The sequence below is a fragment of the Cantharellus anzutake genome, assembly GCF_015039405.1.
Source record: "Cantharellus anzutake strain C23 chromosome Unknown EI90scaffold_93, whole genome shotgun sequence".
NCBI classification, from domain to species: domain Eukaryota; kingdom Fungi; phylum Basidiomycota; class Agaricomycetes; order Cantharellales; family Hydnaceae; genus Cantharellus; species Cantharellus anzutake.
In genome coordinates, this window is record NW_024067043.1 from 16,008 (window position 1) to 31,516 (window position 15,509).

At 47.4% G+C, this 15,509-nt stretch overlaps 4 protein-coding genes across 4 annotated transcripts; 2 read left to right on the top strand and 2 right to left on the bottom strand.

The window, feature by feature from the left end:
* Positions 1-230: 230 nt before the first annotated feature.
* Positions 231-2,415, top strand: EI90DRAFT_2978648 (uncharacterized protein; the record flags this gene model as incomplete). Its single annotated transcript, XM_039055944.1, has 13 exons — positions 231-470; positions 521-740; positions 793-824; positions 876-1,167; positions 1,223-1,386; positions 1,434-1,536; positions 1,589-1,715; positions 1,771-1,837; positions 1,893-1,912; positions 1,962-1,983; positions 2,037-2,148; positions 2,200-2,223; positions 2,288-2,415. Exons 1-13 carry the CDS (start codon positions 240-242, stop codon positions 2,413-2,415), a joined length of 1,542 nt encoding a protein of 513 aa, XP_038909938.1. The 5' UTR covers positions 231-239.
* On the bottom strand, positions 2,409-4,022 carry EI90DRAFT_2978650 (putative alanine transaminase; the record flags this gene model as incomplete). The annotated part of the gene is made up of 3 exons (XM_039055945.1): positions 2,409-3,516; positions 3,570-3,741; positions 3,798-4,022. The coding sequence occupies 3 exons, from the start codon at positions 4,020-4,022 to the stop codon at positions 2,456-2,458; spliced, it is 1,458 nt and encodes a 485-aa protein (XP_038909939.1). The 3' UTR covers positions 2,409-2,455.
* A 5,790-nt stretch (positions 4,023-9,812) lies between these two features.
* EI90DRAFT_3147262 (uncharacterized protein) lies at positions 9,813-11,956 on the bottom strand (the record flags this gene model as incomplete). The annotated part of the gene is made up of 4 exons (XM_039065513.1): positions 9,813-9,957; positions 10,019-10,247; positions 10,307-10,433; positions 11,954-11,956. 4 exons carry the CDS (start codon positions 11,954-11,956, stop codon positions 9,813-9,815), a joined length of 504 nt encoding a protein of 167 aa, XP_038909940.1.
* On the top strand, positions 11,955-13,871 carry EI90DRAFT_2978655 (UDP-glucose dehydrogenase; the record flags this gene model as incomplete). Its single annotated transcript, XM_039055946.1, has 8 exons — positions 11,955-12,003; positions 12,146-12,437; positions 12,492-12,834; positions 12,895-13,218; positions 13,275-13,397; positions 13,459-13,522; positions 13,583-13,779; positions 13,839-13,871. 8 exons carry the CDS (start codon positions 11,955-11,957, stop codon positions 13,869-13,871), a joined length of 1,425 nt encoding a protein of 474 aa, XP_038909941.1.
* Between the last annotated feature and the right edge of the window lie 1,638 nt (positions 13,872-15,509).

Here is a 15,509-nt window from a genome sequence, read left to right on the forward strand (position 1 = left end):
CAGAGATGAGCGATGCCCATTCAGCACAAGGTATATACCACGTATATATCACGGGCAATATCACTGCTATAACCCTTTTTTGACACACAACCAGTTGCAAGAACTCTCACGATATGGAGAAGTACATGATAGCGAAGCCTCCAGATATTCGCTGGCCAATCCAAATTTCCCTTGTGGGTCCTCCATTGGTTAGGCTCATTGTAATCGATCCTAAACCAGAACCTGAGAAACTCCAAGCAATGGATGCATCCATCGGTTCTGATATAAGTTGTCCCTTGTTCGTTGAGAAGGGACGGTGCCCGTATGGATACAAATGCCGTTTTCTGGGAGGACACGTCGAAAAAGCGATGGATAGGGAGGGTTTACTGCCTTTCGCTGAAGCTGGCTCTCTCGTCACAAGCGCGAGAGCCAGCATTGAAGAAATCAATACCGTGGGCGCATCTCTCTTTAAGTCGTTACGATCGCGACAGGCATGTTCCTCGCTCCCTCACTTGCTAATGGCTTATTTACGATCCCGAAGTTCTCCACGCCCAAAGCGGATGGTTATTTTAAACAGCCAGAAGAAACCGCCACCCCTGCCATCGACGCCTCCGATAAGCAGCTGAACGATGCGTCCGAGGCGGCAAGTGCCCAATCATTCAAGCAGAATCTGCTCACAACTACCGCCGAATCAAGTGATACACCGGATGTACCTTTCAAACCAAGGGAGAAAACAAGACTCAACTGGACGGGGTTAACTTGTAGGCAAAATTCACATCAAGCATCTTGTGGTTTCATTCACGTCGCCGGCAGACCTAGCGCCTTTAACCACTGTTGGGAATTTGGTTTGTATAACTATACAATCTGGGAATGTTTCACCCGTTCATTTCATTTAGCCCTTCAGACGCCTAGCAGTCTCACTGGGAGCGGACATTACATGTTCTGAGATGGTACTATCGGGTTCTTTGCTTCAAGGCTCCCGGGAAGAATGGTCGTTGGTTCGTCGCCATCCCAGCGAGAGGGTGTTCGGTGTTCAGGTTGCGGGAAGCAAAGCGGTGCCCTTGGCAAGATGTGCTGAGGTGCTAGCCGAAGAGCTAGGAAGTGGTGAAAATCCCGGCATCGATTTTATAGATGTCAACTGTGGATGTCCCATCGACTTAGTCTTCCAAACTGGAGCGGGTGCGGCACGTAAATTCATTCATCTGTCCCTGCGAAAAAACGGTTCCAATCTTTGTTGTCCCAGTTCTTGATGCGCCCGGAAAACTGGGGAAAATAATTAGGGCGATGAATCATTCCATTGGGGCTATCCCGCTTACTATCAAAGCTCGCACTGGGGTCAAAGATGGGAAAAATACAACTCACAAACTAATGTCACGCGTCGGCGGGTGGGGGGTCAGTGCTATGACTGTAAGTGTCGTGTATAACAACAGAAAGCATGCTTATCTTGTGATCAGATACATGGCCGGACGCGGCAGCAACGGTATACTAAGATGGCAGACTGGAATTATATCAGAGAGTGCGTGGAAGCGCTCCGCGAACATACAAAGGACAATGATTGTGTGTCCCATGACTGTACCTGCGATCGTGAAATTGATGATGCGTTTAACAGTTTCCCCGATCCCCATTTTTGGCGGCGGAGATGTTTTCTCCTCACAGGCATACTGGGATTGTCTGGAGAAATATGGAATAGATGGGGTGATGATTGGCCGAGGGGCGTTAATCAAGCCCTGGCTGTTGTGCGTTGTTGTTGTCTTGGTGCCACCATCCGAGGAATTTCATCCCAATGTACAGCACCGAGATAAAGGAGCGCCGAGAATGGGACATCAGTGCTAGGGAGCGTCTTGATTTGATCCGGCAGGTAAGATTCTCCTTGCGGGCGAACTTGGCGTGTTGTTGAATATCCCGTGATCCAGTATGTCGATCATGGTCTTAAGTGCGCCCAGATTTATCAACACTCGTACGCCGCTAACGTATGAGTGCAGTCATTGGGGATCGGACACAATGGTTCATTGTCGCATATACTAATTTCCGTAACAGATCTGACTCCTTTAGTACAGGGTGTAAATACAACTCGTCGATTTCTTTGTGAAGCCTTATCCTTCCAGCATCGCTATATTCCTGTGGGCCTACTGGAAGTAATGCCCGGTCGAATCAATGACCGGCCCCCTAGTAGGTGGGATTTCGTCCAGAAGCAGGCACCAATTAATCAATTCCATGCAGGGTTTCGAGGCAGAAACGAACTAGGTATCAGTCAATTTTTGAGGACACTCTGCGAGTAGTGTCGTTGCGCTTATTACTTTTCTTGTAGAGACGTTACTTGCCAGCACCCAGGTCACCGATTGGATCAAAATTTCTGAAATGTTCTTGGGTCCTGTGCCTGAAAACTGGACTTTCATTCCTAAGCACAAAAGTAATGCAGTTGAAGGAAACGGGTGATTCCAATCATCCCAATCGTTCTGATCACTTTATCGTATTTTTACTGCGATGCTTGTTTTCCACCATACTTCCTCCAAAAACCGCGTTGGAACTTCTCCAATTTTTCGATGTACTGTTCCACTCCCGCGCACAAGCATGTCAATCTTAAATGAGCTTCACCCTCCTTCTGGCCGAAACCATCCCCAGAGACTGCACAAATCCCAGTTTCGTCCAGCAAAGCAAGTGCATAAAAGGTGTCAGGAGCTTTTCCAGCTGCTTTGGCCTCCGCGATAGCTTTGTCGGGAAGGTGAAGACGGGGGAAAAGGTAGAGTGCTCCCGGAGATTCAACACATGACACTCCTGGAAGATCGTTCAAACGTTGGGCCATAAGCTTGGTACGGTAAGCAAGAGCCGCGTGAATGGCGTCTGTCTCCTTCTTCCAAAGAGGATAAGAATCATCTCCATCAACCGGAGGACGAACAAGACATTCTACTCCAATCTGACCGCTAACAGGAGGACATAACCCTACGCTGGCCATCTTATAAATCAGCGCGATTACATCTTCGGGTACATTGGTACACTCGAAATAGCCGCCACGACGCCCACACTCCCCAGTGACGCCTTTCGAGATGGAATGGAATGAGATCAGTGCAACGGGAGACTTCATGTCCCTCACTACCTTCTTGAAGGAAGTAAAGGGATGATTCTGGGAGTCGTGGAGATTGGATTGATAGACTTCATCAGCGAGAAGAACAAGATTATGCTTCTCGCAAACTTTGACGATCGCTTCCATAGTACGTTGATCGAGAAGAGCTCCAGTTGGGTTCCCCGGATTGATGATGACAATGGCTCTGACATTGATGCCTTCGGCCTTGGCATTGACAGCAGCTTGATCAACGTCTTGTGGATCGGTGGACCATCCTTTTGACTCGTCGAGGAAGTACGGTACAGGAACACCCGATTGTTGTGCGAGGGTGGCAGAATATAGTGGATATTGCGGAATAGGAATCATTATCCCTGTCTGGTGACTGGCTACCAGTATGTTAAGAACAAGTGACACTCCGGCAGACGCGCCAGCGGTCAGGAAAATGTGGGAGGGATCGGATGGGTATCCGTCGCGTTCTAACACCAAGGGATAGATAAATGATTAAAGGGGCGCAGAGATTATTGCTCACTTTCAATGAATTGTGAAACGCTTCGACGGATATAGGGTATACCCTGACTATGCGAGTACGCTCCGATGGAGCCGATCTCTTCATAAAGCTCCTTTGCGCGACGAAGGACATCGGAAGGGAAGAGGCGCTTCCCTGTCTCAATTAGCTCCGGGTACTCCAGAAGCGAAGCGATCTTGGAATCAAAGGTTGAGTCGAAGGTTCAGATCGAAAGCCACGCAACAGATGTACCTGTCGTCCAAAGGTCAATGGCTTCTGATCAAGACCTGGCTGCTGAGGATTTCCTATGTTGGAAGGAACGATTTTGTCGAATGGGAGACCGTGATCGTTTGGATGGTTCTTTATTCTGACACGGTAGACCTCGGCTTTGATCGCCAACTCTCCTCGAACTGCATACTGGACACCGAGGAGAGCGGGATTTACGGATCCCAAGGTCAACGCGGAGGGTGAGTGCATACTAGATGGAGGTACCACCAAGAAGCGAGCCTGATCACGCAGCGGTATTGACCGGAAGAGCTGGACGGAGCCAGGCCGCCCAAGGTATCTTTGTACCAACATGCAGTTTGTTCACACAGTCAGCTGCAGACTCCTTCCCAGTCGCTCACATGATTTCTCCGAGGTTTAGCCGCAACTTACGTTGCCCTTCGGGGAAGGAGTCTGTGGGGGTCGGCAACAAGGCTGTGACCTTGTGACGCTTACATAAGCGAAACATGGCTCGATCGTGGCCGCACCGTCCCCCCTCTCCCAAGACCTCATCTTTAGGTTGCAAGCTACGTTAAAACTCAGGGAACAATAATACAATATCGATCGGTGGTTATCTACATGCAAAAATGAATACATAAATGAGTTTTTGAGCCATGCGTGATCTAAGCACAATCTCCATCCGATGAGCAGCCTTTGTCAGGTTTCTTTTGTCTTTCTGCAAGCGATTAATTGTCCCCCCCCCAAAGAATTGGAAAGGTAAATAGACTTTGTCTGTGCAGGTGCTGGGAGGGACATTTGGATTGGATCATCAGCAAAAGTCTGTTATGCTCCGGAGCATCAGGAGTGGCTGGAGCATGTGGGAGACAAAACAGCAGATTGGGCACTCCTGGAGCCAATAGTGTTCTCCTGGGAGGGGGTTCAGGAGTGGCTGGGAGTGGTGAGGAGTATACAATGTGCCAGGAGCAGTGGGAGGAAAATTTTGGTCTCTAAAAAGTTGAAAAAAAAAATTTAGGGAAAAAAATCAAAAAGAAATTCAGGAACTATAGTGCCTTTAAAGTGCTTTCAGGACATATAATTATTTGCGAAATTGAGGAAGAAATGATGGAGAAAAATGGAAAATACTTTTGGAGACCCGAGAAGTAATGAGAACTGAATTGATGGGAAAGTCTGAAAATTGAATAGGAAAGTGAGGGGAAGCCTTGTAGCATTGTTATTTTCTGCTGTTGTGATTTTTCCTGATTGTTCTTGGTCTCACTCCCAGCTGCTCCTGGACCCTCCCAGGAGCTTTCAGGAGCTTCCAGGAGTATTGAGGAGCAGCTGGGAATGAGACCAAGAAGAATCGGGAAAAATCACAACAGCAGAAAATAACAATGCTACAAGGCTTCCCCTCACTTTCCTATTCAATTTTCAGACTTTCCCTTCAATTCAGTTCTCATTATTTCTTGGGTCCCCAAAAGTATTTTCCATTAGCTGCTCCTAGACCCTCCCAGGAGCTTCCAGGAGTATCCAGGAGTATCCAGGAGCAGCTGGGAGTGAGACCAAGAAGAATCAGGAAAAATTAGAACAGCAGAAAATAACAATGCTACAAGGCTTCCCCTCACTTTCCCATTCAATTTTCAGACTTTCCCATCAATTCAGTTCTCATTATTTCTCCGGTCTCCGAAAGTATTTTCCATTTTTCTCCATCATTTCTTCCTCAATTTCGCAAATAATTATATATCCTGAAAGCACTTCAAAGGCACTACAGTTCCTGAATTTTTTTGATTTTTCCCCTAATTATTTTTTCAACTTTTTAGAAGTCCCTATTTTTCAAATTTTCCTCATTTCCCTCTATATTCCCCCCTCATTTCCCCCCTCATTTCCCCCCTCATTCTCCCCCATTTCCCCCACCTCCATATTCTGCAAGTCCGAAAGTGATTAAGTTGCCAGATTAATCATATATCAGGCCATAAATTTTGACTGTGTATTGGTGAGTCTCAGTGTCCTTGATGTATAGTATAGTGTTTGATCTAAATGTTAAGTAGTGTCTTGTTGTGTTAGTCTTGTGGTAGGAGGTATTCATGGGGAGTCTTCCCTCTTTTTTTTTCCTTTTCATTTTCAAATGCTCCAGGAGCTCCCAGAAGCTTCTCACCCCTATACATTTTGAAGCATTAAATTGTATTTACTGGATATGTTTGTGCACAAAGCAATGCTCCATGCCCTCCTGGGAGTGCCCTGGAGTACCTGACCAACTCCGGAGGAAATGAACTGTTCCTGGACCGGCCAATCTCCTCCTGATTCTCCCAGTGCTCCCCATACTCCGGAGCACTCAGGAGCATAACAATTTTTTGCTGATGATGGTGATAGCAGCTCAGCAGTGGGAGTGATGGATTCAAGAATTTCGTGCCTTTGAACTGGGGCACATTTTTGCTCACATTTTCCTCTGCTGGTTCCCCTGACTGTTTCCCAGCTAGTCTAGCCCCATGAGACTGCATGCTAACAAGCGGTGACAGCGATTGAAAGGTTGCTTACTATTTTGGGGACGGTAACGTTCCATTCCCCCGTTCGCCTCAGGCCTCAGTAGGTCCGTCTAAACATAAGCTTTAATGAGCTGTATATTCAACGGGGTAGAGGTAAAAGGCTACTGGGCCTTTACAACTACTCCGAGGTATATATATGTAATTTACATATCTCGGCACAAATAAATAAAGAAAGAACAACATCACTATAATGGGAATTATAGCAATGCAACATAATATAAATATCACTATAATCGGAATTATAGTGAAGTAAGGTTAATCCCTTACAGCGATAGTGGCCAGACAGTCATGGAATAGGTCCAAAGGTTGGGCGACTTCGAGTTGATAGTCCTGGAAATGCATTCTCACTTAATACATGATCTGTTTGTCATTTAGCCAAACTAGTCCTCTGAGCTTTGTTGATCTGTCGGGTTTTGGGAGAAGAAACCTTTTTGGAATACTTCCAAGCAGCTCTATCCCTTGGCATTTGGGGAACTAGGAAGGGGATATGGGAGGGTTGAGTCTTGAGCCCAATGTATGCCTAGCCAAAGCAGCAAGAGACCTAGATGTCAAAGTCAAGTTGGGCAAGCATGCATCAGTGAAGCCTGACACGTGATCCATATTTGCACCTATCCAGGCATTCTGGGAAAGGTGAGTTTCAAATGTACCTTCAACCCCCTCCATTTTGCTCGAATTTTGGCATGTTGGTAGATGTGTTATCTGCCTAACTTTTGGTCACTCAGATTTTTGAAATTCTACTCGGTTCAAAAGTTATTCCCGGTGCATGAGGCTGTATTTTGTTGCATCCCCCCATAACTTAGTGATTACAGCATGTGAAGGCCTGAAACTTTCAAGGGGTATTATAGTGGCATTGGAATATTTTTCAGTGCAGTCTTTATATGAGTACAGACATATGTTGTGCAGAGTTAGGGCCCACATCCATCTCAGCTTCAGAGCAGTGGAATGTACCTTTCCACTACTTCAACTCGCTTCAAAATTGGCACAATTGCTCTATGGGTGTGAAAGCAGGTTTTGGTCACTCAGATTTCTGAGAATCTCCCTGATGCATGAGAAAAGCGCGTGCATTTCCAACATACTGTAGTTATGTATAAACCTGTTTCGAAGTGAGTTCCCATACCACATATGCATTTTAATATTATTATCAGGTAATAATTATACAACACTTAATAGAAGTTGTGTGGTTAAATGGAGTGGCTTTGAGGTGAGCACCATGGCCATATTTCGGGAATCACGTGACATTTTTATTTTCTCAGACCTCTTCCCTCATTTGCCGACCCCCAGAGTCTGGTATTCCTTAGCCTTTTTCCCACCCTCTTTATATTGTTTGTTTTTTTTCTCACCCTCTCAGTCACTCACATGTGCGCTTTTCTCCAGTAATGTCACGTTGCTCCTTTTCCTGCCCCCGTTCAGCAGACGCAAGGGACTGGGAAGAGGGATTGGTGTTAAGGCTAGATAGAACTTGTGTTATTTCTTCATTTTCTGCACACCCCAATCTCCTCCAAAGATGGTCTATATGGCCATCCCCACTGGTTCTACATGGGAATAAAGGCACCTCAGCATCTGCTGAGTGCCAGCTGACCAAAGCGCCGCCGTGCTTCGACTTTTTCTGACCCTTTCCTCTCGTTCTGAGGCCAGTGGCGATTCCTACGGCCACCTCTCCACCAATTCTAAGTGGGGAGAAGCGCTTGCCAGCCCAGGCTGGGTGCCAGCACACTGAGCACCCACGCGCTTGACCTTTCCAGGTTAAACTGTCCAGTAGTCTCTACCACTGTTCCTGGGCAACAAGCGTCATCTGTATGCCTAGGGACGACGCAGGTGACACGTCCTACGTCGGTTTCAGGCCAACTTAATGGCAGTCTGGCGCTTGTGGACTGCCAACTCACGGAAGTGCCCTGTGTTTCAATCTTCTCTGGGAGTGTTAAACTCCCGGCTCCTTCCATCTCGAATGTTAGGTCCAAATGACCACCTCTCAACCAAGGTTGACAGCAGTCTGGCACTTGTAGACTGCAAGCCCACAGAAGCGCGTGGCGCTTCAACAAGCCCTGAGCCGTCACAGGCTCCTATCATCCTCCCCGGATCCGGAACTGTTCCAGCCCTCATATGCTCTTCCCCTCCCGATGAACCCCCAATCCCGGAGTTCCGGAGGAAGAGCAAGTCTTCCAAGGAAGGCAGGCTTGCCGCTATGGCAAGCAATGTCCTCCTGCCCAGCAGGAATATTATTGTTTTAGGATTCACCAAAAACAGGAGAATATGTTTTCAACAGCTACCTAAGAGAGTGGCTTTCAGCCACTATGGGATCAAGGTGGTGTGGACAGAATATTATATTCTTTTATTCTTCTTCGTTCAATTGCCACGCCTTGCACGCTTTGGTGCACACTTTGATTGCTTTGGCCTTGTGCACTATGCACTTGGACCTCAATGCTCAAACATAACATCCCGCATTTTGTTCATCTTACGCCACCCTTACTTCACTGATGTGATGCTGAAGTGAGAGCGACATTCTGATCTACTAACGATGTCATGTACGATAGTTTGCAATCTAGGTACATTGTTGAATACATAGTTCACTGACATGGAGCTGAGTTCGCGATCGAGTAATTATCACAGAATAAATATTCAATCATTTATGTTATGGGATAGGAACCATATGTGGATGCAAAGTCTGGGCACAGGCAATGTCGGGGCGGCGCAGCAGCCATTTCTAGTGGTGAAATTTTGGGATTTATGTAATGGAGGTACGTGTGCCTCGGGTTCTAGCATTTTGGTTTCATCCTGTCCGCCGCACACCGGAAACTCTTTTGACCTCGCGTACGGCATATATACTTATCGCCTTTCAAATGCTGATTCTGGTGTATGCTCAGTTTGTTTTTCTTATCATATCTCGGTTGTTTCTAGGGTTGTTTTGGCTGTCCTTTTGTATCGGTACGTTGTATTCTTTTCTTTGTTTGCGTCCTGTTGGACGTTTCGGCCTCCGTGCCTTTGGTTTCAATGCCTTCGGCTTCAATGCCATCTTTGCATTTTCCTTTTATCTCAGTCTTATTTTCTTTTTCGTCTTTTCTGACTTTTTGTTTTTGTTAAGTAATAGTCCGACCTTTCAATTCCGAATGTAAGTATTCGGTCTTACTGTGTTGTGACCTTCGGTTACCTTTGGTGGGTAGGATCCCGTATATTTACGAGTTCAGTGGTAGTCTTTACTCTTTTTCATTTTTCGGTTCTTTCCTATCCGTTTGTAACCTCTCTCTGTTCTTTGCTCGACTTTGCTTGCATCTTGCGTTACCCGCCACCTTCCCCTTCTTCACCAGTGGTTACTCAATCTTGTACTTAAACCCCAGGTCGCTCAATGTTCATAGAGCTAAGGCGCTGTGGGATCGTATTATACGTACGTGACAAACAAGTCTGCGATCGTTGGATTGAGTTAAAAACAACATTTAAGCTTGAATACCCCATTGACTCCAAGGGGCTTGGAGAAGTTGGAAAGCTATCCCTCCTCCGATATTAGTGTCAGAAAATTGCGAAAAGATGTTCAGGACTGTCCTTCAACAGTCCCTTCATCGTCATCCACCACCTCCCCAGCATCCAGCCATGACTCTTCTACCGTCGCCTTCACTCGTCTCACGTATTCCTTCATATTTTCGCGGTACAACTGTGCTGCTTCTGCATTGGCTGGGCTGCAAGTGCTCAATGAGCCATTTATGCCAAAACCAACCAACAACCAACAACCAACTATACCTATTGGGATTGGGGTCATGAAGCAAACTTTGGATGCTAGTTAGTATCGCGGCCACGTCGTAGGTAGGCGACCAGCGATTCTGAAGGATATCGAGACAAAGTTCTCCATTCGCATAAACGTTCGGATGGAACATTTTTGACAGAAATTTAACGGTGGGGGGTTTGTTGGGATAGGATTCGTCGAACGTCAAAAGCAACTTAAAGGTTCCATCCTCGAAAGGAGTGTCCACTGAGCTGAATCATGAGCGAGTCGTACGCTAAGTTAGACCTAGCGTTAGAAAAGGCTACCTGGTCCGAATATCACTGCGTTCCATAGCATGAGGTTGTCATTGCAAGGGGCGCCTGATATTCCCTGAGGTGGATCGGACGAGAGTTTTTTGAAGTCCCGGATCAGTCGTCGACGGGAAGGGGTTGACTGAGTAAATATCGTTAGCAACCAGATATAAGCCTAAAACGGTGGGACGTAAGTTGGTCAACCCTACCATTGTGGCGTAGCTACCTTGTGGTTGAGAGGCAGTGGAGGTTGCGTGGACACCGTCACGTGTGTGTGTTTGTAGATTCAGAATCATTGCCTGCCATAAATCCAGTTCGCTCCTGGCATTGGCCACACCGTAACCACGCAGTGTGCTTACTCACACATGGCGTCCGTGAACAACCGGGAACCCTCTCGACTACTATCTGGGAGCGACGCTGATGTGAGCGAACGTTTACGGATTGTAATTCATTTTTGGGCATCCGCTTTGCTTGCTACTGACAAACGGCAATCAGTGGAGTCATGAGCTTCGGATGAGGCTGCAGTACGCTCGGCTGAAGGTTGATCATGGGTGGGTGAGTGCTATATTGGGTTGACCAAAGGAAGTTGATGCTAGTTCTTCATACAGACCCGTCAAACGCTAAGCGAAGTTGAAAATTTGTATTTTCACCATTATCCACCGGGCTCGCTGCACAGTAGGAGCGTCCTCAGCTTCCGTTATCTTGTGCTTAGGTTATACGCAGATACGAGTTATCAAGACCAACCCACTGGCCTGTCTTCCGGGGGACCTTCCCTTTCACCCATCTCCCTGAACGGTGTTCCTCCTGCTGGACTCGTTCCTGTCAAGAGCAATGCCTTGTACCCTATTACCGATCACAAACTTGCAGAGACAGAGCATCCGGATTGTTTCCAATGGTCTATCAGTGGCGGGGGTCCAGAGGTTTCAATAACTTCGGTACCTGTCGTGCGTTCTGATGATCGCGCCGATGTTACCCCGACTTCATCACCAATGTCCCCAGGGACTGCGCCAGATTCCATGGCAAGTACCGCTAGTCCTGTTTTCAAGCTGTTAATTATTCATCCTCTGATTCGCAAGTCGTCGGGTTAAACTGCAATGAATGGTCGGTGCGTACGATTCAAAAGTCCCAGTATAAATGGGATTTGATCTGAATTCCACGTAATATGCTGTCAAATATTCAATGTGTAGTTCAGGTGAGGTCACCCTCATTAATTCCGGTGTTGCGAGGATAAAAAAGTCTTGTTCTGGCTTCGTCAATGACACCATTTCGGATTGGCCTGAGCTTCCAAAGCATGCTGCACATCTGTTGTGTTGGGTACGTTTCTCTTATCTGTTGGGTGGTTCTTTTATGGCTGTACCTTTTGATTTTAAATTAATTGTACACACATCTTGGTGTATGTTTCATCCTAGAATGCATGTGTTAATAATCTGTGACTATTAACATGCATGATACAATTGTTCAGAGAGTACTCTACATAATTGCATGGTCCCAGTCTTGATCAACGAGATCATCCCCACGAGAGCAACCGTTGACGGGCTCGCTCGATTTGTTGATCGGGCCACTTTTTTGGTCGGAAGCAAACTCATCGTCGCTTCTTACATAAATAATTGCCAAGAACCTCCCAGCGAGTCCCCCTTCTCTTAATTGCTACTGACACAGCACCATGGCGCCCCTCAAAATTACTAAAATCTGCTGTCTCGGTCAGTGGGCGCGTCGTCCGCCTAGTTTATGGTATTGCCCAAGCTTACTTCATTCATGATCCTCGCCGTTCGTGGTTACAGGAGGTATTGCCATCACTTCGTGTTTGCGCTTGAGTCTCGCGTTTATTGTTTTTATATACTATCTTACGTGTAGCTGGATATGTTGGCGGACCCACCTGTTCTGTAATTGCCTTAAAGTGTCCTCATATTCAAGTCACGATCGTGGATTTCAACCAAGCTCGCATCGACGCGTGGAACTCCACCGATTTTTGTCTCCCTATCTATGAGCCTGGTCTTGAGGACGTTGTCCGTCAGGCCCGCGGTCGAAACCTGTTTTTCTCCACGGATGTTGACAAAGCTATTCTCGAGGCCGAGTTGATCTTTGTGAGTGTCAACACCCCAACCAAGAAGTCTGGTGTTGGGGCCGGCTTTGCTGCCGACCTCAAGTGAGTTTGTTTCTGCAGCGTCTGGAAAGTCCTTTTGACAGATGCGCCCTTCAGTTACGTGGAATTAGCAACCCGTCAAATTGCCCGCGTCTCCACTTCCTCTAAGATTGTCGTAGAAAAGTCCACCGTTCCTTGCCGGACGGCAGAGTCCATGCGAACAATCCTCGAAGCGAATTCCAAGCCTGACTGCCGATTCGACATTCTCTCCAACCCCGAGTTTTTGGCTGAAGGAACTGCTATTCAGGATCTATTGAACCCCGACCGGGTGCTTATTGGCTCACTCCAGTCTCCCGAGGGTCTGAGTGCGTGTGAGTCGCTTGCCGGGATCTATGCTCACTGGGTCCCCAAATCCCGAATCTTGACCGTTGGCCTATGGTCTTCTGAGTTATCGAAGCTAGTTCGTTCAGGATTGCGGGATGCAGACATGTTTCCTTGATTGATTGACTATTTATTATAGGCCGCCAATGCGATGCTTGCTCAAAGGATTTCTTCTATCAATGCATTGTCTGCCATTTGCGAGGCTACTGGTGCCAATATTGACGAGGTCGCACATGCAGTTGGCAAAGACAGTCGTGTTGGACCAAAGTTCCTGCGTGCATCCGTTGGGTTCGGTGGAAGCTGCTTCCAAAAAGACATCCTTAACTTGGTTTATCTGAGCGAATCACTTCATCTGACAGAAGTTGCCGTGTACTGGCGTCAGGTCGTTGAGATGAACGAATACCAGAAGCGTCGTTTCTCGAAGCGCGTGGTGGATACCCTCTTTAATACCATCACTGGAAAGGTAATGTGTTCACGCTTTGGTTTAGGTGGCAAGCTGTCCTTCTGATGCGTTAACAGCGCATTGCGGTGCTCGGGTTTGCTTTCAAAGCCGATACTGGAGACACTCGGGAGTCAGCCGCCATCACACTTATACGAGATTTCTTGTCTGAGAATGCACACGTTAACATCTACGATCCAAAGGTGAGTTGTGGAATGATTCATTCGATACATCGGTGTACCACCCACAGATTGTTTTCGCAAGGTCGAGGAGTCTCAAATCTGGATGGACTTGCAGGAAGCATCTCCGTCTCTGAAGCTCGCAGACAGTAAGTGTGTGATTGATACGTGAATATGATTCGAACCTTAGGTTACGTGAATCCCATCAGTTCAGAAGCACATTAACATCACGCATTCTGTCACTGAAGCGACGCAGAATGTAGAGGCCGTAGTGATTGCGACTGAATGGCCCGAATTCAAACAGATTGACTGGGCTGGGGTGTTCAGTCAGATGAAGAAACCAGCCTTTGTATTTGACGGCAGACTTGTCGTGAACGGGGAAGAGCTGCGCAAGATCGGTTTCAAGGTATGGTTGATATAGTGTGGTGATGGGTGGTGCAACTGATCTGGATCGTACGTGCACAGGTCAGCATTATCGGGCGTGGTGAACGCCTTTAATCGAACCAAAATTCCGTTTCGTGCATGGATATCCTCACCCGTGATGTATTCTCCCTGTATAGATGAGGACGGAGGACAAAGTTCCGTCGTTAACATGATATGAATAAATTTTAGCAAATGAAGGGTTCTGAATGAATGAATTCTAACGCCGCAAACGGCCCAAAATACAGCTCATGGTTGAAGCCAGACTCCTACCCAGTCGTCTTGCAAAATTTCCGAAGTTTATCTGCAATTTCGCTGTGATTGCGCAAATTACAGCAACCGTCAAAAAAATTTGCGCGTCAAATCTTGATGGATATATAACTGGGGAACGCCGCCTAAAGCGGCAGATCCCGCTACTCTTACCTCGCATGCATGTTCACTCTCAACGTTACTGATGAAGCCCGAGATTCACTCTCGCTCTGTAAATCCACCGCATACTCTGATAAGTTCAGGACCACGTAATTTACACTGCAGCCATGCAGCAAGCGGAATAGAACTGTATGGGGCAGAGAATGGACCCTGGGTTTGGGGGTCATACAGGACCCTGTGCATAGGACAATTGAGTTTGGGAGAAAAAAATGTAGGACCCGCTACGGAGTAGTGGGAATTAGGCAAAACATGTGATTTGCGATTTAGGAAAAAAATCACCGTGTCCCAATGGCACCACCAAAAAAGGATATTATTCACCGCTCTATTATCATAGAGGCTGCACATGCATATAGTGTGCAAACACCTCAAACCCACAGCCAAGGATCTAATCATCACTATGCCTAACTTGATGAGCACACACAATATTTCAGCAGTAACCCAGCTGTCTGCTGTTGGAATTTGTACATGTGGTCTTTTAGGGAAACCTAAAAGTTGGACATACTGGGAATTGAACTCCAGTCTGCTGGATTGCAAACTCAGTGTGCACAGTGTCATGGCTGTGCATTCCGGCCCGTTCCCACCCATCCTGATGCCGCCTGAGCCTGTCCTGCTGTGTGAGTGTGAGCACGAGCTCCGACCCTCATTGTCAGGGCACGCTGCCGCCGCCGCCGCCGCCGCCACCTCCTTTCCCTTTTGTCTCATTCCCTCATTCTCTCTTCTTTCCTTCTTCTCTTTTTCTATCTTTATACAGATGACCTCTCTTTCTTTCCTACCCTTGTAGCACGGATGCATCCAATGCTGAGCACCCCGTAGGGGCACCACAACGCCGGATGCGCTGTGCACTTGCACTTGTACTTCCCCTCCAACACTCGGGATCGACTGCGGAACCACCCGCAGTAACCCGGCTTCGTCCGAGGGTGATGTGGCAACCCCATGTGACCCATTCACACATGTATATAAACTAAGCTGAAGCAGGACCGAAGAAGTAACCTTCTTCTCATTTCCTGCTTCAGGCAAGTACCCTAGTTTAGTCTGGCTTCCCACCCTAATAACAATACATTTCTCGCTTTAGCCTAAGAAGCCACACAGGGACATAAGCCCGAGTAAGGGCTATCCACTATACGGTCTCACCGCCCCGCCGCTGCCCAGGCCGCTAGCGCCGAGCGTCACGCCGCTACCCCTGCCTTCCTCGAGCCGTCCCTGACACTCATCCCTATTCTCCTTGAGGACCCCCTGCTCACCCCCTGCTTGCCCCTAGGCTCCCCTGCACCTGGCTGACTCCCCTCC